This window comes from Nesoenas mayeri, assembly GCF_963082525.1.
Source record: "Nesoenas mayeri genome assembly, chromosome: 1".
NCBI lineage: Eukaryota > Metazoa > Chordata > Aves > Columbiformes > Columbidae > Nesoenas > Nesoenas mayeri.
In genome coordinates this window covers 184057777-184079607 of record NC_137541.1, presented here as the reverse complement: position 1 = coordinate 184079607, position 21831 = coordinate 184057777, and the positions used below count along the sequence as shown (strand labels likewise).

Here is a 21831-nt window from a genome sequence, read left to right as displayed (position 1 = left end):
TTAATAATTCTTAGCCCCCAAACAGGCAGACTTGCATTCATAATGAGTTTCAGAAACCCAAGTTTTGCTAACTCAGCATTGTGGAACTGCACAGAAAACATCAACTAACAATTGCACTGCATCAGCCATGTCTCTGCTGCAGATGACACAGAAGCACGAGTTCTTCCAGTGCATTGTGAACTTTGCTTGCAAACGAAAAGAGACGCAGGGAAAGACTAGGAGCACAGAAATTATCTCGGAAAAGTTTGATGCCTGTTCTTTTGAGAAACAGTTCTAACTCTGTAAACTACAAAAGTGACATTTAAATGTAAATTTAAAAAATGATCAGGTGACAGACATTTTATTTGAATGTAATTAGCACCACAGACTTAAGTGTACTGTTAGCTGTGTAGTAGTCCCTTGCAGCTTATAAATCTTCAGGTACACGACATGTTAACAGCAGGAAGGCTTTGCCTATAAGGTTTTTTTCCTGCACTTCTGAACTCCACACTGACAGGAAATCTCTGCCTCTGGCATGCTTCCAGGTTCATAACCATAATCCCACGTGAGTTCAGTTCCAGCTTTCACATGCCTAAGAAATAAAACACTCGGTCAGTTTGTTTGAACTAAGTGAATCAGTACTGTGCTTACAGTTTGCCACCAATGACTCACACGCAAACCCCAAAATCGTATGGGACAGGGAGCATAACACAGGCAGCTTGTTGGGAGAGAAACAAGAGATAAAAGGAGTGTCTGGCACACGCATGCTGCTTGGGCTGCCAGAGCTCTGGAGAGTGCAAATACCCATACCTAAGAGAAAAGAATTTATCAAGCAGTGCAATACAGCCAGAGTCTAAACAACCTGCTCTAACTTCAACGTCTATTCTGGGAAACAGGAAAAACAAAACAAAACAAAACAAACAGGAAAAAACACATAAGTGAATACAACTAAATGAGCACATAGACAGTTTTGTTATTTTTACTATGTATCACAGTATCACAGAATATTAGGGATTGGAAGGGACCTCAAAAGATCACCTAGTCCAATCCCCCTGCTGGAGCAGGAACGCCTAGGTGAGGTCGCACAGAACATGTCCAGGCGGGTTTTGAATGTCTCCAGAGAAGGAGACTCCACAACCCCCCTGGGCAGCCTGTTCCAGTGCTCTGGCACCCTCACTGAGAAGAAGTTTTTTCTCAAATTTAAGTCAAACCTCTTGTGTTCCAGTTTGAACCCATTACCCCTTGTCCTATCATTGTTTGCCAACGAGAAGAGCCTGGCTCCATCCTCGTGGCACTCACCCTTTATATATTTATAAACATTAATAAGGTCACCCCTCAGTCTCCTCCAGGCTAAAGAGACCCAGCTCCCTCAGCCTTTCCTCATAAGGGAGGTGCTCCACTCCCTTAATCATCTTTGTTGCCCTACGCTGGACCCTCTCCAGCAGTTCCCTGTCCTTCTTGAACTGAGGGGCCCAGAACTGGACACAATATTCCAGATGTGGTCTCACCAGGGTGGAGTAGAGGGGAAGGAGGACCTCTCTCCATCTACTAACCACCCCCCTTCTAATACACCCCAGGATGCCATTGGCCTTCCTGGCCACAAGGGCACAGTGCTGGCTCATGGTCATCCTGTTGTCCACCAGGACCCCCAGGTCCCTTTCCCCTACACTGCTCTCTAATATGTAATTTCCCAACCTATACTGGAACCTGGGGTAAAGTACATCACTGCTCCCAGCGGCTCTGGCTGTACACCAAAGACAAGGAACTTCTAAGGTAGTAAATTCAATGCCCAAAAGGAATGTCAAATTAAATACCTGAGACTAAGATGCTGAGGGGTGACTGAGGGAAAATACAATGAAATATGAGTATTACAAATAAGAGAGTAATTGTCTGATATTTTTCACTGAATATAAAACAAGGTACATCCAGGCAGCAAGCTGAGAACAAAGAAAACGAGGAATTTTCAATCAGCACATAAATGCAAAATGGGACATGTTGCCTTAGGATGTTCTAGAGGCCAGAAACACAAAATGGATAAAAACGTGACTGTGCAAGTTCATGGAAGACACACAATTAAGCTCGGTGGTCCAGATACAGTCCTTAATGTAGAAAAGTTGTTTAAAGGGTGGTTGCCAGAAAGCAAGAGGGCCAGCCAGGGGAACATTCCTTCCACAGTCTTCTTCCCTATGTGTTTTCTGCCAACCACTGTTACCACTCTCCACTGGCCTCAGCCTCCACTACACACTTCTTTACTTAGTACCTGAGCAAGCAAGACTCTAGCTAAAATAAAATGTTTTTTTCTGACATATTTCAAAAGATAGTCTTCACAGTTCTTGGAAGTGCTCCTCACAGCATGATCTGCAGCACCTGTGTCAGTATGGACCAGAGCTGCAAGGCTCCACAGAGGGTCAGTGTTCCCAGGGGTCAGTTTGTGTGGAACAAGTCCTCTCTGTTGTGAGTTCTCACCCTACACTCCTGCTGTCATGTGCATCAGCTGTCTTCATTCAAGCAATTAATCTCTCCCCTTCTGGGTTTAGCTGCCATCTTCTTGTGCCTCCGTGGCACCACTTCTCTGTACGTCCCCTTCTGTTATCCACTAAGGGAAGACTCACAACTTTCGCTTTCAGAGGAAGTTTTCACCTCTGAGCATCCTAGTGTTACCTCCCCAGGACACACTGGGCTATGCAAAGTGAGAAGGTCTGGAGCCAGCTTGTTTGGCCAACCAAGTGTCTCAGCCTTAAGACCCAGGAGTCCAATCCCACCCTATAGGATCCAGATCTGCTGGCCATTCCTTGAGACACAATGCTGGAATCAGTGAATCTTGGCTTTCAAAATTACTGTTCTGAGTTAAGCCTATTTTTCCATTGAAGAAAATTATCACTGAAAAGGATGCATCAAAATTAAGCTTCCCCACTTTACATTTCAGTGCAAAACTTAAGAAAAACTCATTAGTGATAATCAACAGCTGAATTTCTTCAGTCTTCAGTGCAAAATAAGAAGTCACCAGTAAGACAGTAGTTTTACAGTTTCATGATCTAAGCATCTGCCTTCCCGTGGGAATATAACAGAAGACTGTGGAGGAGGACTGTAAACACAATCAAGCAACTTGCACCCAGGGTAAAGAAAAACACATATATTATACTAATTATTACTTGATTTTGTGTGCTTGCCAAGTGGAACCTCTGTGTTTCGGTAATAAAGGCCTATGATTTACTGAGCGGCACCTTATGAAACGTGCTTGAGATTCCAGCCCTGCTGTGGAGAAGATCAAAGCACAGCATGGAAAACTGTGCCTGTGTGAATCCTCAAAATACAGGTGAAAACAGCAGGTTCGGAGATCCTCTAGCATGGACCGAGCTTCGCTGCTTTGGCAATCCCCAAGCTGGCAAGGTAACGGAAATGATTTTACTCTTTGCATTTCATCCAGGGTTTTGTGGTTATTCCTGCATCCTGCCTGTGCCAGCTTCACAAGCCACCTCTTAACATAATTATTTCCTAATAACTAAGCACTGCTTTTTCCTCCAGTGCTTGAATGAACAACATTAAACTTCCAAAAATATACCTGTTTGTGAAGAATGCCACCCACGGGAAGCTTCTGTTGTGAGTCTCTACAAACACGCTCTGTGCAAAGAGATTTGGGCAGCAGCTGTGCTGTAAAACAGAATATTTGAGTTAGAAAGAGTGAGGCACCTCATCGTCAGCTGACAAACCTATTTTGTGTCAGATATCTGTCACTAGTAAGGTAGTTTCTTCCTTCCCTTCCCCAGCCCACACAGATTCTCTATTACTCAATACCATGGCCACTTCTTTTTCCAGCAACTATACATCTCTGAAGTATTACTTCCATCATATTATGAAAGCACTTTTGTCTAAAACCACCAAGTTATTTTATCAAGCCCTCCTCTAGAATTTTATGGTGAGAATTCATCTTTGATTCAGGATGCACCACAAATAACCAGTATGTGACAGATGTATCTCCCTGTCAGCCAAGGGACCAGTACTATAGAACAAGCTATAAATTAAATGATTGTGTCTGTTGGGAAAGAGACACAAGATGTGAAAGTTAATTCAGGTGCATGTAGAAACATGGGTGGTCATGGATGCAGAAGAAAGGTTTCAGCAAGAGGCACTACTAATCTTACCACCATATTACCTCTGCAACGAATAATAGCTTAAATATATGCAAGGATATGCAAGACACCTATTCATGCCTATAAAGAGAAATAAGTTACTTGCAGAGTACATGCAGAAATGTTTATAAAAAATTCATCTTAGTTGGAGGTACTCTGTAATTCATCACTATTCCTTGTTAAGTCAAAATTCAGAGACTTATTTAGCAGGTATGTACACTGTATGACAGGCTACTTCATGAACCTGTGATTGAACAGTAATTTCCTAAATATCACAACACTTACCCTAAATCAGCATACGCCAGAATTTACAACGCTTTGGGAACAAAAAAATGAGGCTGAGACAAGGCTTGTGGTTTAAAAAAACATGCCATTTGCTCTGTGGGCCCCCAAAAAAGGCCATTCAGAAATTCAGGAGAAAGATGTCACTCATTAATTGGCACTATTTCACTCAGGAATCTAGTGGTGCCAAAAACTACAGCTAGTGGGTAGCATGCACCATCTTATGGAGGCACAAACAGCTGGTGTGGCCCATCCTGCTGTTGTCACTTCAGAGTGCAGACAGTGCCACACAATCTGCCTTGTCATGCACCCACCACATATATGGGTTATTTGCAAAAGCTGTCTAGCTTATGCAAATGCATAATTTATATATTTAAGCTAAAACAACTATGAGAACACATGCAACTTTTTACTTACATTAAGAAAACGACCCACATTTCCTTCTTTTGAGGCATCCAGTACATAAATATTTTCTTCATTAGCATTCTTTAGAAGTGTCCCGTCACCATCAGCCTCCTCACAAAATACATCTTGTTTTGGCTGCCTGCAATTTTCCTCTTTGCAGTCAGCTTTTGCTGGTACTTTTTTGGATGGCCTCACAATACATGTGTTATCCAGCACACCTGATGTGCCACAAGCAACACCCTGTGGGGACAGACTCTTTCTTTTGCATTCTGCACTGTCCGTGTCAGCAGGCTCTGTCTGTCCAATTTCCATTGGACGTTCTTCCTTCTGCTGCTGAGTGGATTCTGTCAACGGACACATAAGTTATTTTTCAATGCCAGTTAAAAGCCAAAGTCTTTCTTTTGTTTGGCCCTGAATTCTTATCCACCCACCCGTCTTTGTACTCCAAAATGTACGCAGCTCCCTTGCTATTTACAAGTCCATAACACATCTCCCCTTTTCCGTGCCTCTCAGCAATCTTCCCGCAAATGACTATGTCTCCTGCTGCGGTGCCTAAAGCACTTGGCTCAAGTCTCCTGTGAGCGATCTAGTCTCTCATTCTTCCCAAATCCCACTCCAAACTGATTTCTTCCACACAGCATTTGATCATCATTCTCCACCTTAATTCCTGAGAGAACCACAAACTGTAATTAAGACAGAAACAAGATGCACGTGCAAACAGCATCAGTTTCACGCTGCCTCTCCAGTCTGAAGACCTCCCACTCCCGCATGATATCCTGTTCAGTTTTTGTTGACTGGAACATGCATTGCGTGTGACACAAAAGATTTGCAAGACTGACTTTCCCACAATTGCACTGTATTTTAAAAGCTGCTGTCAGGACTGTTCATCATGGCCCATGATCGACTTTGCAGGCAAAAGATTGACCTGCACCAGTTAATACACTGTAACAGGCAAAGCAGCAATAATTTCCATACCGCTGAGCTCTCTTAAGACAGTCTGAGCATTACGCAGGCAACATCATTCTACTCTCAGAATAGGTTTGCCCACATCCAGAGATCACTTTCTACATTTTAAGTCTATCACCTGATGGGGCACAAGTGTACTAAGAGTGAAGTATTTATAGCTCTGCAAACCTACTTTCTTTTCCTTTCTTTGTTCCACTGGTTAGTTTTGTTTTGCTTGACTGATGAATCTGAGAACTATTATCTTCATCTGAGCTGGCATTGTGCACCAGTGTATCAATTTCCTTTAAACAGAATAAAAGATAATGAAAAGGCTGTGATGTATTGCTGCTGTATGCAACTCTGGGTCAACACAGGATAGCAAGTGGCTTTTAGGACTCTAGGACTGAAGTTTCAAAACTTCTGTAAAGCATGGCTATGGCTGAGTTTCAAAGGTTCACACATTTACTGCAATGCAACTTTTATCTTAATTTCAAGTTATGCTTCCAAATAACCTGGAAGGAGCTCCCCACTCAAGAAAGCATTTAGGTAAGTGCTTAAGTCCCAACAACTTCACCAGAATTCAAACGTTTGTGTTAATTTGCTAAGCCAAAACTCAAAAATGCTTTTTACACAGTTTCAATAAGATGAACAGAAGTGGCAAGATTTTCCTCTCTCACCACAAAAAGGCGATTTGTTATGGGAGCTCCAGAATGGACAGCACTACCAAATGGTAGCATCAAAATGCCACATGCATTTCTTAAGTGCAATGAAACCAATGAAACACACAAAGTTTACCCCGTTTTCCCTCCTTTGCACATACTTCCATGCAACACTTCACACTCAGGTCAGATTAAATCTCCCAACTGTGCCACTGCATGATAAAACTGTGTCTAACTCCTTAGATTTTCTTTTCTCCTTCCTATGTCATTCTCTAGGGAGACATCACAAAAGTATTATCACCCCAACCCCCTAACCTGGCAGTTATTTACAACTGGGGATGGAAAGGAGAATGATTTCTTAAAACTCTTGAGGCTGGAGTGTAAGTGAAGGGCGGAGAAGTTGTAAGAGTAGTTAGTGCTGATCTCTGGGAAAATGTTGAAGGACAGACAATGTCGGAGAAGGGACAGGGTATAGCTTCCAGCACACCAGCTTAGCTCACAGTATGACACAATCTCATGAGGAAAGATCATTAGAACAATTTAAATGCATAAGATGAAAAGGTTAAAATTAACATACATATTCAGCACAGTGAAAAATGAATCTATTAAACCCACTTATTATTATTACCATGTTTAGCTTGCGATCATGAAAAACAACAGTTCTAGTTCCAGGCCTTCTCGAGGTTCCAATACTTAAATTCCTTGGATGAACCCTGTACAGAAAGGTCAAAAGAAAATTATAAAAGACAAAAAACCCATAAGTAACTCTCACAATACACATTTCTCTAGGACCCTCTAGTTCATAAAGAACAGACTACACCAGGGCCTGCAGTCTGGCCTCAACCCAAGTTCTGTGACTATTTTGCCTTTAAGAACTGGGGACCTAGGTTAGGTTCTCAACAGTATTTGTAAGAAAACAGTTGTTCATACTTTCCTTGAGAGATCTGTAGTTGCTTTTATATCCTTTCCCAGTTCTCCTGCTGAGAATCAAATTTTCTATTGATTTACTATATTGGATAATCTCAAAATAGAGCACCTACAGACAGAATTTTGCTTTCTTCCTGCTACCAATTTCAATAGTTTTAACAGTGCAGCATTCAAACAGGAAAGCAAAGATGTTGCAGGGACTAAGGATAGAGAAGGAGACAGAGGGGGAGACAGTCAATGTATGGCAGATACAGAAAAGTCTCGCACAAAAAAACCTCACTCCTTCATGTCAGGAAAAGGTTGAGGAAGAATGGGAAGCAGTCTCTGGTATTTACATTTAAAACATCCAAAATCACATGGATTTGGATTACGTTAAAAGTGCAGCAGTAAACACCAGTTTCAAAACCAATCTTAATACCTGTACAACGTCTAGCAATAAGTAAAAGCTCTTATTCTTCAATATTTATATGTGTTTTCTTGCCACGAAAAACATCGTGGAACCTCTTTGGGCCACTGATAACGGCAATAAATGTTACTCTTTAAGACTTTCTTAAGATTTAAACCTCTTTGTAAATTCAAAAGCTGCAGCAGCCACAAGAATTTGTGACATTATTGCATGGTTACATTGTTTGTCCTTTTTAAGGCAATCTGTTTGAGTGAATGATGTGTCAAGCTTAGCACTGATGTCCTCCCAAAGGCTTCTCAGATCAGCTGGACTGTCATTGCTTAAGAGGCAGAGAACAAAGTATTTTTGTTTGCCATATTTTTTACACAGCCCACATGGGAAATGTGTTTATTCTCTGGAAAGGAAATTTACAAGATTTAAAGTAGTAGCACAGTAAACTCAACTTTAAAACTGTGCTTCCCTACAATTTTTAGTAACAGTAATTAGTAGAAGTAAAATCTAGCTGATTGCTGATAATTATGTAATTTACAAAATTAATTCATTAGTTTTCCAAGATATTGAAATGCAAGCAAGAATATACTGGCAGGTATTTAAAAAAGCTTCCACTTGCAATTTCATGGTGCTTCTCAAAGATTCACAATAATCTACTATGAAATAAGCAAGAATGTGCAATCATTTATGAGTAGTACAAAGGAAGTGTTTACAAAGTAGTGTGGCAGAGCAGGGAATAAAGTTTACGAAACCAGTTCCTGACTTCCTTCTGAAAAATACTACAGCACGCTATTGATGATGCCACACAGTCATTTTGCAATAATTTTGTTTTAGGAATCCTGATGGCCTATGAGGCTCTGACTGTAAAATGAAAATAGGACCAGAAGTTTTGCATCATTCACTACAAAAGTGAGGAGCTGTCAGGCTCCTAACAGGAAAGGTTAAGACGCCCAGCAGGAAAGGTTATGTTACAAAGAACAAGAAGTTAGAGACTAGGCCCAAAGGAGAGGACAGTTAGTGGCTCATTTGTTAGCAAAGCCTCCAGTGTCATCTTTAAATCATTTATCTCAAGTATCAAGTAGTTAACTCTTTCAAATTAGCATAATGATTAATGCCCTGAACAGATCAAGTACATGCAGGAAATGGCTTGGATTTCTATAAAATGTCAAGTAGTACATACAGTAAGTAAAATTAATAGAGAGGAAAAACTCTGTCCCACTAGAAGAAATAATCAAAAATTAACAAAAAAGTTGAGGAAAAAAAAAAGACACCCTCAGCTGAGGATATTCAGTTCTACTCTAAGTTTTACAAAGGACTTTCTAGAATTGCAGAATATTAGTTTTGTTATGTTTAAGTTTGCTTCGGTAAACTTACAGGGTTGTTTTATTTTCATTATCCACAGCCTGAGACAAAGGCTCGTGCTTCTCAAGAGCATCGTTTTTGCCAGTCTGTGCTACTTCAATCACAGAGTCCGAACAATCACTGTCAAGTTTTCTTCTTTTAGAAAAAAGGCCATGGCCTCTGCTCTTCACAGCACTCTTCTCTTGCAGCTCTTGACCAGCATCTCCCAATACCTGAAGTTCAGCTCTGCTCATCAATCTGCCTGGAAGAAAAAAAAAAAAGACTTTTGAAAAAATTGTTTGTTTGTTAAGATGGGTCACACTCACAATCACAGCTCAAACTTATACTAAAAAAAATACAAGAAAATTCAAGAAAGCAAAATATGAATGCATTTATACTAGCCCTGACACAAGGTGCACAGACCTGTGAGGGAAAAAACAACAGTCTGAGATAGGCTTTGCTCCAGAATGTTTTGTTTGTCTGATACCACCACGTTGCAGAGTTCTTCAAGATTTTTCTATCTGTTTGATCATCTTGCAAGTTAAGATTATATTGACTCATTTCTCTTCCAATCCCATATTTCCTTGTTTGGTTCTCAAAAAACTTCCAAGACACATGCCACAGGAGAGGGAGAATTATGCTACACATCTTCTACAGGTCACCTTCTGTTACCTGAATAAGTACAAATAAATGTCCCCTTGTCGATATCATCTAGGCAGCGGACGGCCCAGCCTTTCTTCTCGGTGTTGAACACTTGCAACCTGACTTGAATGCCATGCTGTACAACTCTGTTCTGACACATCATCTTGTCACACCTGCACAACACACTACACTCATAAATTCTGTCAAAAGGAAGCAAAACAAAACACAATATAAAAGAATGCATTACCAAAACAAAGTTGCTACCATTATTTTCCCTCCTGAGCATTAATAAGGCAGTTGACTGAAAAGATAAAGACTCTGGCTAAAACTCATTATACAGCACTGCTCTGAAGCTCATGACTTGCTTGATCACTGCTTCATCAATTTTAAGAGTCTGTCACTCAGATTTTGGAATAAGTAGACCAGAAAAAATATATTATACCTTTTTATTTCATAGGAGTAAATCACAAAGCAGCAGAAATGCCTACGAAGCACCTTATTCTATGCTGGAAAACATTTTAGCAAATACTACCTGGACCTCACTCTAGCTGTCTTGAGTTTCAGGATGCTACAAAATATTTTTAAAAGAATTCACAACTGTGCTTTCTTTTTCGTATTTGTTTCTGAATCCACTGGCAGCTTTAATTCTGCACATCAATGATAAACTAACATGACACAGCAACGAAGGACTGAAAAGGGCTCTGTAAGCCTGTGGGTTCAGCCCTTGGCTACTGCAGAAAGCTACCTTTGCACAACTCCTCTCTGAACACCTGAGGTTACTGGCACCTTCCCTACGCCACATATTAAACTATGGGAGCTGAATAAGAGAAAAAGCACACACTTGTAGCACTGGGATGGCTTTGGAGACACCTGGAAGAGCTGCACATCACCAAGCCTGGCAGCAGCAGCAGCTGGCTGATATTTCTGTAGGACTCTTAATGCCACAGAGCAAATGGGTGGTAAAAATACAGGGCAAAAACAAAGGCCGACCACTGCTTCCCACTTCTTTGGCTGATTTATCCTGTGATGGTCTTGTGATAGATCTTCCTTTGTGGCAGGTTTCCCTTTCCTCTCCCTCCTCTCCTTGGCATGCCTGAATGAACCAGCACATGGGCCAGATACGGCCTGAGCTCCTGGACTAATACTTTTGGGCTTCACACTCTTCTTGGATCTTGAACTAAGGAGTGAAAATTGTAGTATCTGCAGTACAAACGTGTTTTTTCGCCTCCTATTACTCAAGTCAAATTAATTATTTCTTATCACCGTGATCTGCCCTGGTGAGACCACATCTGGAATATCGTGTCCAGTTCTGGGCCCCTCAGTTCAAGAAGGACAGGGAACTGCTGGAGTCCAGCGCAGAGCAACAAAGATGATTAAGGGAGTAGAGCATCTCCCTCATGAGGAAAGGCTGAGGGAGCTGGGTCTCTTTAGCTTGGAGAAGAGGAGACTGAGGGTTGACCTTATTAATGTTTACAAATATATAAAGGGTGAATGTCACAAGGATGAAGCCAGGCTCTTCTCAGTGACAGCCAATGGTAGGACAAGGGGTAACGGGTTCAAACCGGAAAACAAGAGGTTCCACTTAAATTTGAGAAGAAACTTCTTCTCAGTGAGGATAACAGAGCACTGGAACAGGCTGCCCAGATGGGTTGTGGAGTCTCCTACTCTGGAGACATTCAAAACCCGCCTGGACACCTACCTGTGTAACCTCATCTGGGTGTTCCTGCTCCGGTGGGGGGGATTGGACTAGATGATCTTTCAAGGTTCCTTCATATCCCTAACATTCTGTGATCTGTCAGTAAAATTGTGAAAAAAGTAGGTTTCGGTAACCCAGAAATTGCAGTTGTTTTAGTCCTGTAGTACTTACACTAAAAGAGCACACAAATGAAATAACAGTTAATAGTACTGTTTTTCTTACCCACTAGGAACAGGTCCCTCCAATCTTTTGTAACTGTATCCATGGGATGTTTTACTACTTGCAGACAGAGAAATTTTATTACAGCCTCTCTCAGTTAGCTGTAGGCATGCACATTTTGACCTAAAAGATAACATTAAAACATCTCAGAATGTATTTGGGGCTGCATAAATCAAATATAAATCTAAATAATTTTAAATGTACTTGACTATACAGATACACAGAGTTTTATACATATCTATATTTTTTTCCTCTCACTTTTACTCCACAAGGCCACTTCAGGCACCCACCCCTCTCTTTGTCTCTTGCCTGGTTACGCCTGCTTTACATTAATCATGTTCTCTCCACCCCAATCGCATTCTTCTGTCAAGCTCTATAAAAAGGCACATGCAAACAGCTGAAGTATGACAGAAATTTATTATAAAAAGTACACTATCAAATGGCTTGAATGAATGAATGAAAATCAGCTGTGCTGGCACAGCCTCCCAGTCTGTCAGCCACTACCTTGTTACCTCTTTCCTACACTAGTCCCCAGGAAGTGAAGAATTTCGCACTACGGATTGTAGGACTCAGGCAATAATGCTGCTCTTCGCCATCTTACGAGATGACAACTCCAAAGACCCCTGGTGTTTGGGCAAACAGCAATGGACCAAATCCTGAACCCCAAAACAGCACACCAAAAGCATCTCAAGTCTCGGGGGAGTTCAATGCAAAGAAGCAGCAACCTATGCGCTTGCTGTTCTCCACTGCTCAGCTGAAACTAAATAATTACTGAAGCTTCACTATATGAGGCTGTGATTTCAAGCTTTTGTTGGGTCATGGACAATTATACTGTACACCAGCACATGCAACTACTCCAGCTATCAATAATATAAAATGAATTTGACACCAAATAACAGCTACAGGCAGAGATCAGGTCAAAGGCAAACACCCTTCAAGAAAGAGGACATTATCACCAAACTTGCATATGTTAACTGTGGCAAGCTCCCACAGTTATATGCAGCCCAGAGTTACTGGGCTTTAGAAAGAAGACAGTGATGAGCAACACCATTTGAACTGCTCAGAACATAAATGTGTTTCATGACTCCAAGATTTCACAGTTTCTGTTTACACAAGGGAAAGGATGGGATGTAGAAGTTGTGAACTGGGATGTTCCTTCCTCTGCCCTCAGTAACCTTCTAAGTCCCAAACGATGTGATCTCTTCAGGCTGTCCCACCCCATCTCCAGGACACCATCCCACAGCAGGAGCTGCAGCAGCAGTTGTCATGCAGGATCCTTCTCTGCCTGCCAGGAAAATGAGCCTTCCTCTGCTGGCACAAGACTCTCTCCTTTCCCCACTCCTTTCCCAAAGCTGAGAGATCTGCTTGCCAGCTCCACTTGGAGGAGAAGCACTGCCAATTTGGGAAGGGAAAGAAACACAATAATCCACCTGTTGAATGCTTCCACCCCTACAACAGAGGCTGGAGGTGTAGGAGCACTCAAGTTCTGGAGAAGACAAAGACACAATAGTGTCAGTCAACACAGAGCATGGCACATTACAAGTATCACAGATATTCCAGCAGTATTGGTCCTTCATTATTTAGCACTATTTGGTAGTGAGCACCTTCACACTTACACCAACACTTGCCTGGGATTGGATTTTTCTACCTACCTATCAACGCAGCCATCTGTGCAGTCACATGAATCAACAAACACGCTGGAGAAATTGTTGAGATAATATCCACGCGGCCACGATGCTCTCCGATATTTGAAATAAGGTAATCTTGCACGGTCAAGATCATTGCAGAAGGAAACGGGCACTGACTCAGCTCCATTGCTGATGTCAAAATCAAACACAAGAGGTTCAGGATTTACAGTGTTCCTGCCCAGCAGAACGTATGTGTTGAAGGAGAAGTGATCAACAAATAAGAAATTGCACTCTGTTTCAAACAGATAATTTTGCACATCTTGGAAGCTTCTCAAACTTCGGCCACAAGGAGCTTTATAATTCACATCCAGTGATTTCGAAAGGCAGTCTGCTTTTGCGTGGCGTCTTTGAAAGTCAAACAGGATTGGTATCTTAAGAGGATTTTCACCCTTGTAAGAGCCTACTGGTCTGCTGGCAAGACATGCACTAGAGCACTTGTGGTTCTGATACCCCCGGTTTAAAGGTATATCTTGAATTTTACTAGATGCTTCTTTACTCCCTGAACCTGTTTTTTCCATCTCTTCCTTTTTGCTATTTGGAATTTAAAAAAATAAAGAAAATAAAAAGAAAAAAGAGCAGAATCTTAGACAACCAGTAAAACGCTCAGTTTTTTAGTGGTTCAATATTACTAGTTGAAAGAAACAGCCAACTGATTCAAGTTCAGAGGTTTCATTGAATCACTGTTCACACTGTGTTACTATCCGAACATCGTATGAAGACACATTCAGTGGCATTAAAAAAAAAAAGGCAACAGCTTCTTCCCAGAAAGAACTTACATACTGAAACACAGAAAGGACATTAAAAAAAAAAAAAAGGAACAATATCTTCACGCCCATGTTGCAAATAAGTACCTGGGGCTAAATAGCTAAATATGGACAGACTAAGTCATGTTCATGACAATCTGCACAGTCTGGGAAAGCTTGAGAACTCAAAAATTGTTAAATCCTAACCCTGATAATCCTGGTAATACTCATGGATCTCTATTCACAAGCAAATGCCCTGGTTTATTCTGCAATGTTCTCACATGGTCAATTAGAAAAGTCTACTCAAAACCACAGGTTCTGCATGTAGGTCAAGTTAAAAATATTTTCACTTGTAAAACTGTCAGGATTCAAAACTGGGTTTAAAACTTGGAATTTAGAAATACAAGAGAGATTAAGATCTCTCTCACATGCACAAAAGTATACGTCAAATAAGGGACTGGAATAAACTATCACACACACTGACCTGTGAGAACCTTCTACAGCATTTGCAATGTTCTCATCTGTAAGAAGATGCTGCAATTTGGGTTTCATTTCCTGTGTGTCACCTCCATCAGACATATCACTTACTGAAAAAATGTGAATGCAATCAACAACTTCAACAATCCACATTTTGATTTATAATCAAACTTAATTACTAAAGGGATAAATGCCAAAATACATTAAAACAATGCATTGTTATGAACTATAGCTAACAAAGAGCATGCTAGCAAGTGCCCTACTAAAAAAAGAAGCTGCTTTTTATAGCTTATACAAAAGTCACGTTTGCATATAGGTGTGCAAGTGAGTGACTAGCTGACACACAACACACATGCCCACGCTTCCTCTCCTGCTCCTCCTCTCCCTCCCTCCTTCTCCTTTCCTTCCTCCAAAGGGCAAAAACTTGGGTGTGCACTGATGAACTTGAGGCAAAATGCCTTTTTCCACAGACCATCAAGTGATCCACATATTAAAATCTTCCATGTAGCTTTCAAAGGGCATGGAGAAAACATGCACATGAGGCACTAATCTGTATTTCTCTTCATTATTTGAGGTAAAAGGATACCAGCATATTACAGCTGGTGGAACCATGCACAAAATCACTCTGCTTGCAGCCAGCTCAGGTTCATCAGGGCTTATTGGTTCAAACCCTCTTGATACAAGCCATATGCACGTACACACAAACTACAAAACTACAAACCCAGCTGAGAGTCCATAGTCCAGTACCTGAGGACAGTAATAGTTACGTTTTTTATTCCTTGTAATGCTAACAGGCTTCTCAGATCTATTTTATGGATTTCAACAAAAGGAAACAAGCTCCTGGTGAAGTAAAACAAGACAAATTAAATCCACATACCAAATAAATATAATCAAGATGCACGTACCATTTGTCAAGTTTAAGAGATCACCTAGTTTAGCTTCATTCACCAGTGCCCAAGCCTGCCAGCATTCTATGCAAAAATCGAAAGAGAACAGATATGAAATGCAATTTAAGTAACGATAATAGGGACAATGATATTAGGGACTACTGAAAAGGAAAACAAAATGTAAGTCCTCCAGAGACACGTTTCCTCATTATGCTAGTCTAGAGCATTGTAAGACTCAGACTGTTATAAACCTTTTGCACCACAGTCCTTCATAGACACGTCTACGAATTACAATAAAATTACAGCTCATATTAGGGGTTGTGAATCTGCACTGAATATCCTCTGGCTTTTGAAAAGCTGCCAGAATGTTTCCAAACACACACAAACCAGCAGCTTCCAGTGGCAGTAATACAGGTAAAGACAATTTAGCATAAAGGTTTCTCTCTTTACTTTGTCATCAGACCAGTCATCTTCTGGCTAAGAAGGGCTAGGTCTTGTCAGACCAAATCAATGCTACTCCTAAATTGGTGGAAATGGCCTTTGGATAGTAAGAACACACAGGAGAGACCAGTTCTGTCTCAAACTCTTACCTCATGCGATAAAAATTACTAGGTGACAGACAAGTGTCAGCAAAATCCATGTTAATATTTTAGTTTTAAATCCTTACAGTACAAAGCATAGAAAAATTCAAAGTTAAAGATGTCAGATTGTGTCATCTGGGGGTCCAAGTTCAACTTTTAGATACACACTACTGTAATATTTTGTCATAAAAATCAAGGTGTGGGAACTCAAGTACACAAAAAATGGCGCTACCCATTTATAAAAAGCAGTACAATGTGGCTACACCAGTTAAAAAGCATCTTACGCTAGTATACATTTTCTTGCATAAAAGAGCAATAAGATCCATAGATTACATTTACACGGGTGATGCACAGAAGAAAAAAAAAGTATTTTTTCTGAATTAAATAAACCAGTAAAAAGAAACCTGTGTACATCTTCAGGCTTATCAGACTCCTGATTTTGATGTAGATAAAGGTAACTTAATTCCATGAAAACCAAGAACAATCTTAAATGCATTGCTGTCACATTTTTCTACTAATGTTTCAAGTTATAATGGTGTCTCCAACATGAAATAATACTTATAATCCCACGCCAAAACCATTCAGTTCACTGACATCAGCTTGAAAGGCTGAAACTTCTGATGATAAATGAAACACGATGCACTGCAGATATTTCATTACTTATCAAGAACAAACATTTCAGTTCCATATGCTTAAGAACCACACATTGTTTGAAAATGTATACAGGCAAAATGAGAAAATGACAAAATTCACCTGAAATTATTAGTCTTTTTTTAAAAAAGGAGGTATATTTTTTCAAGTGCCTAAAAATGCCAACTAATAAGTAATTTAAATTCAAAGGTATCTGAATTGTGGCAAATATCACACAGCCCTACACAAAGCAGGCCACAGGTCCTCTGCAGTCTAGCTTAACTGTTACAAAGATTTCAAACCTTGGTTTGTGGCAGTTCCATTCTTGATCTTTTCCTTTAGTGACAGTAGCACATTTTGCACCTGCTCAAATATGATGTCCACTCTTCTACCTCCCAGTTGTGTCCAGAACATTTTCAAATCACCTGAAATGCAAATTTCCATTTACAAGCCTGTACACCTCCCAAGAAGTCTAAAAGTACAAGTAGCTCCTCGTGGACTTCTCAAAGGCTCCCACTCATTTCATTGGGAGGCACTTCTGAAAAGCTGGCCAGGGCAGCTTTCTTCTTTTTCAGGCTTTCACATTCAGAAGCCTATTCCTAAACCCAGTCACGAAAGCGAAACAGAAATCAAGTGATGAATGGGAGTGGCTTCTGATGGTCCATGATGCTGCCTTCAAGTAATTTTTCCAGCATGTCTATAAAGGGTGCTGTGGGAGCCATTCTCCAAACACTAGCAAATTATTCCACTATAAATTAATTACCACTGAAACTCATAGAAGAGACACAGGAGAATATTTTCAACTGAATGAACTAACATATTATGAAACAAAAAGACAAGCTACACAAGTTGATTATCCTGTCCCATTAGTATTTTTGATATATTTTCTAGGGAAAAAAATGTTCAAAGTATTTTCAGATAAAAGCAGTTTGATAAATTTTGTTCAGCAGGTGATACCAGTTGCAATAATTCATACATCCCTTATATCATGCCTCATTCCTGCACTAGAGTTATGTATAAAGAACATTTTGTTTAAATAAATGTTTTTTAAGCTACTGCTTCAGAACCACTTCTCTTCCATCTTTGAGGTACTAAGCCCATTCATGAAAGCCCTTGTGAAAACATTAGCAGGTGCATCTTTGGCAGGGACTCTGAAAAGGGAACATGGTTCAAAGTGTCAACAGACAATGCCAAAAAAGACAACCTGCTCTCATGGTTAATGTTTCTCTTCTTCAATGATCAAGCATAAAAGAATAAGTAAATCTGTTTTCCTGCTCCATTTCTAGAGGTAGACTCCACTGTCACCACAGTAGGTTTACGTTCCTGTACAGCAAGTAAAAAAGTATTTCCTTAATTCTTTCGTTAGCAGAGAATGACTCCTGTTGCCTAAGATACCAGGAACTAAGTAATGCTCTAGTAGTATAGAGCCTATGGCTACTCTCAAAATTGTCACAACAGCAGTGAGGAAAGTAACAATCTTTTGTTACCACACCAGCTGCTTATGTCACCAGCAGCTAAGCGCATAATATTTAATACTAACAGGCAATGCTGAAAGTACTTTATCTTGTAAAACAACTAATTCAGCACTAAGTCTCAACATCATGTCATGAGCTTTTATATCCACAGAACTTTTAAAAAAATGTGAAAAGGTCGAAGTCCCATTACAAAGAATGCCCACGACACTTCTTGGAACCCCACAGTATTGCTCCAAGAGACATCTGCCCTGGGACATTCCCACCCTTTTGCTGTGCATGAAAGTATCACAACTTTAAAATACCAAGAAATATGTATATTTAATATGTGTTTAAAAATACACATTCAGAAATTCTAGTAAGAGGTTCCACCACTACAGATCAAAACTGCTGCCCTTATTTCTTACATGTTTTCAGATATTTCAATATATTTGCTAAGTCTCGATAGCACCGGTAGATAGATTACTTCAGAGGATGGGTGCGGGAACACAGTTTTTAATTTCTGGGTCATCAGTTATAATCTTGCCTAGGCCAAAAGGAAATCAAACATATACTATGTGTAGTGCTCAAACCACTCACCCACTCACCCTGCAAATCGCAGAATCACAGAATGTCAGGGATTGGAAATGACCTTAAAAGATCATCCAGTCCAATCCCCCTGCTGGAGCAGGAACACCCAGATAAGGCTACACAGGAAGGTGTCCAGGTGGGTTTTGAATGTCTCCAGAGAAGGAGACTCCACAACCTCCCTGGGCAGCCTGTTCCAGTGCTCTGGCACCCTCACTGAGAAGAAGTTTCTTCTCAAATTTAAGTGGAACCTCTTGTGTTCCAGTTTGAATCCATCGGTCCTTGTCCTACCATTGGCTGTCACCGAGAAGAGCCTGGCTCCATCCTCCTGACACTCACCCTTTATATATTTGTAAACATTAATAAATACTTCCCCAGTTCTTGTGCTGGAGTGCTCTGAAACCCCAGCAGCAAAAATCTGGTTTTGCAAAGATTGCATATGAAGTTTATAGTATAATTTTTCATTTCAAAAAAGACAGATGTCCACATCACTCATCTGCTCTCCAGTGTTAATGCTGCCATTGTCAAGCCCAGCCAGGTTGCATCTACCTCATCAGTGTTCAAAATTATCTCACCAGCTGATGACTCAGGGTGTGGATGGGCATCTGGTGGCAACAGCTCTAAACCTGGCTGAGGCCATCACCTCTGGAGAGATTTGCTTTTCCCTCTATAGGATCCTTTGGACCATATCTCTTTGTTCAGCATTGTGAAGGGGAATGATGCTGGAGCAAGAAACAAGCAGCCAAGACCAGGGCTACTTATGTCAGCTACTGGAAAAATAACTTGCGTATGTGTTTCCTATAAAGGATCCACAGTGCTGCCAACTAATATCTTACACATACACCATAAGAGGCAAAACTATTTTCTACTGGTTAGCATTTTCATACCAGAAGTGGTGCCAAATACATACTACCTTCTCCTTTCCCTCCATAAATCCAAATTATACTACCTTGTCCTGGTTTCGGCTGGGATACAGTTAATTTTCTTTCTAGTAGCTGGTATAGTGGTGTGTTTTGGATTTAGTATGAGAAGAATGTTGATAATACATGATGTTTTGGTTGTTGCTGGGTAGTCAAGGCCTTTTCGGTTTCCCCTGCTCTGCCAGATACACGAGAAGCTGGGACGGAGCAAAGCTAGGACAGCTGACCCAAGGGGCCAAATGGCTGTTCCCTACCATATGACATCATGCCCAGTGTATAAACTGGAGTTGGCTAGGGGGCAAATACCACTGATCAGGAACTGATGGGCTATTGACATCACAGGCAGCGACCAATTGCATTGTGCATCACTTGGTTTGCATACACCGCTATTATTGTTGTTATTAGTTTTTCTCCCTTTGCTGTGCTATGAAACCGTTCTTATCTCAACCCACGAGGTTTTTTTCCTTTCCTGTTCTCTCCTCCATCCCACTTGGTGGGGGTGGGGAGTAAGCGAGCAGCTGCGCAGTCCCCGTTGCTGGCTGGGGTTAAACCACAACATACCTTCAATCTTCTCCTCTCTGGAACTGGCAAGATTCTTCACTTCAAAGCAGTCACACTGCACTGCAAGAGGTACACAATGGACAAGTAAGTGAGAAATTAAAATGATCAAGTGAGAAATTAAAATGATTGTAGCTACTTAGCTTTTCAGCATTTATACAAGTAAATACTTCAGCAGGTATCAGTGGGAGCACTGCATGATAAAGCTTGGCAGTAGGAGTCATCCCACTTTCAAACATCCATCCACACCTTGTCAAGACCTAGCTGAAGAACCTTCAAATGAAATGGGCTGTGTGAGGCAATTTTGTTCTACATGGGTCATTTCTTATTATCCCTCAAGCATGGCACTGTCACTAAGTGACCCATGCTTTCCAGCATATTCAGCTGAGCCCACATAATTCCCACATCCTATTAGCTCACATTTTTTTCTTTTTAAATTAATGCTGCCAGTACAGCAAATAAACTGATTTGTTTAGGAAAAATAAAGGCTTTTCTAGGTTAAAAAAATTAATGAATCTGTTTCTCAACAGATGCAAGATACAGCAGGATGTCTCCACTGAAATAATATCAGGGAAAGGTAAGGCAGCATTCTTCAACCACATTGAAGATATCACATTTCTGACTATGATCACTGACACAGAGAGTATAAAACATACCTGACTTATAAGTCAGCTATTTAATTTTTTTTTATGCTATAACCGAAAAAAAATGTTTCCATTCATTTTGGCACGGAAATTTCATTTAGTTGACTGGGAAACGAGGCTAAGCAAAGAAAATGTTTCTCGCAAGATCTGCCTAACGACTGTTCAAAACGGGCTTTTTTTGTTGTTTCAAGGCTTACTTCTTTTCTGTTCCATCTTCTGGGGTGGCTGCATGGGGGCCTGTGACACTCATTGGGGTATCGCCAGCGCCGAGCCCAGCTCAGGTGGGCGAGCGGAGCGTTGATCTCGCTGTCCTCCCTCCAACGGGCAGGAGCCGAGCGGCCTGTCAGCCTGGGGGCTCCGTGACATCCCCGGCCCACATGGGCTGAACCTGCGGTGAGGCAAATCTGTGGTGAGGACAAACCTGTGGCGGGGCCAGCCTCTTGTGGGGGTGAGCCTAGTCACCCCGGGCCACTCGCCCACCCCCCGGGGCCTGTCCCCAGCACCGCCCCCCTCCTCTGGCCAACGTCCCTCAGCCCACCCGGGGGTGAGGAGAGAGAAGGGTTAAAGCGGCGCTGACAGGAGGACACGCCGCCGCGCTGGGACGCGGGAGTTACCCCGTGTTGCCTCCGACCCCGTTCCCAGGGTTGCAGGGAGCCGCTCCCCCCGCAAGCTGACGGGCCCCGCGCGGCTGCGCCTGCAGCACCCGCCGGTACCGGCCGCCGCCGCGGCGCAGGCAGGGACAGGCCCACTGGGGCTCTGCTGAGAGACGGCGCGGAGCCGCGGGCCGGACCCCGGCCAGTCGCCCTCCTCCTCGTTCGCCGCCACCCCCAAGCCCGCTCCCGCTCGGCGGTACCTGCGCCAGGCCGGGCTGAAACGCGCTCCCACTCAAGCGGGGACCCTCCGCCGGGAGCGCGCACTGCAGCAGCGCCCGTGTCCGCCAGGGGGCGCCGCCCCACCGGAGCGGCCTCACCCCCCGTAGGCCGTCACTGCGGGCACTGCGCGTGCGCGCTAGCGCCACACCGCCCCGCCCTCTGCCGGGTGG

General features: G+C 41.9%; 1 protein-coding gene across 4 annotated transcripts; it reads right to left on the bottom strand.

Moving 5' to 3' along the window:
• Nucleotides 1–213: 213 nt before the first annotated feature.
• Nucleotides 214–21760, bottom strand: SETDB2 (SET domain bifurcated histone lysine methyltransferase 2). 4 transcript variants are annotated; one of them, XM_080363887.1, is made up of 15 exons: nucleotides 21643–21760; nucleotides 20987–21177; nucleotides 20149–20208; nucleotides 16931–17053; nucleotides 15436–15501; nucleotides 14538–14640; nucleotides 13275–13841; nucleotides 11626–11745; nucleotides 9738–9907; nucleotides 9099–9327; nucleotides 7029–7113; nucleotides 5935–6043; nucleotides 4809–5140; nucleotides 3542–3630; nucleotides 214–571 (listed from the first exon to the last, which is right to left on the bottom strand). In XM_080363887.1, the coding sequence occupies exons 2-15, from the start codon at nucleotides 21018–21020 to the stop codon at nucleotides 454–456; spliced, it is 2205 nt and encodes a 734-aa protein (XP_080220013.1). In that variant the 5' UTR covers nucleotides 21021–21177; nucleotides 21643–21760; the 3' UTR covers nucleotides 214–453. The 4 variants fall into 4 exon arrangements, with proteins under 4 accessions (XP_080220013.1, XP_080220014.1, XP_080220015.1 ...); XM_080363888.1 differs by having other exon boundaries at nucleotides 9738–9880; XM_080363889.1 differs by lacking the exons at nucleotides 14538–14640; nucleotides 20149–20208; nucleotides 20987–21177; nucleotides 21643–21760 and having other exon boundaries at nucleotides 16931–16956.
• Nucleotides 21761–21831: the final 71 nt, after the last annotated feature.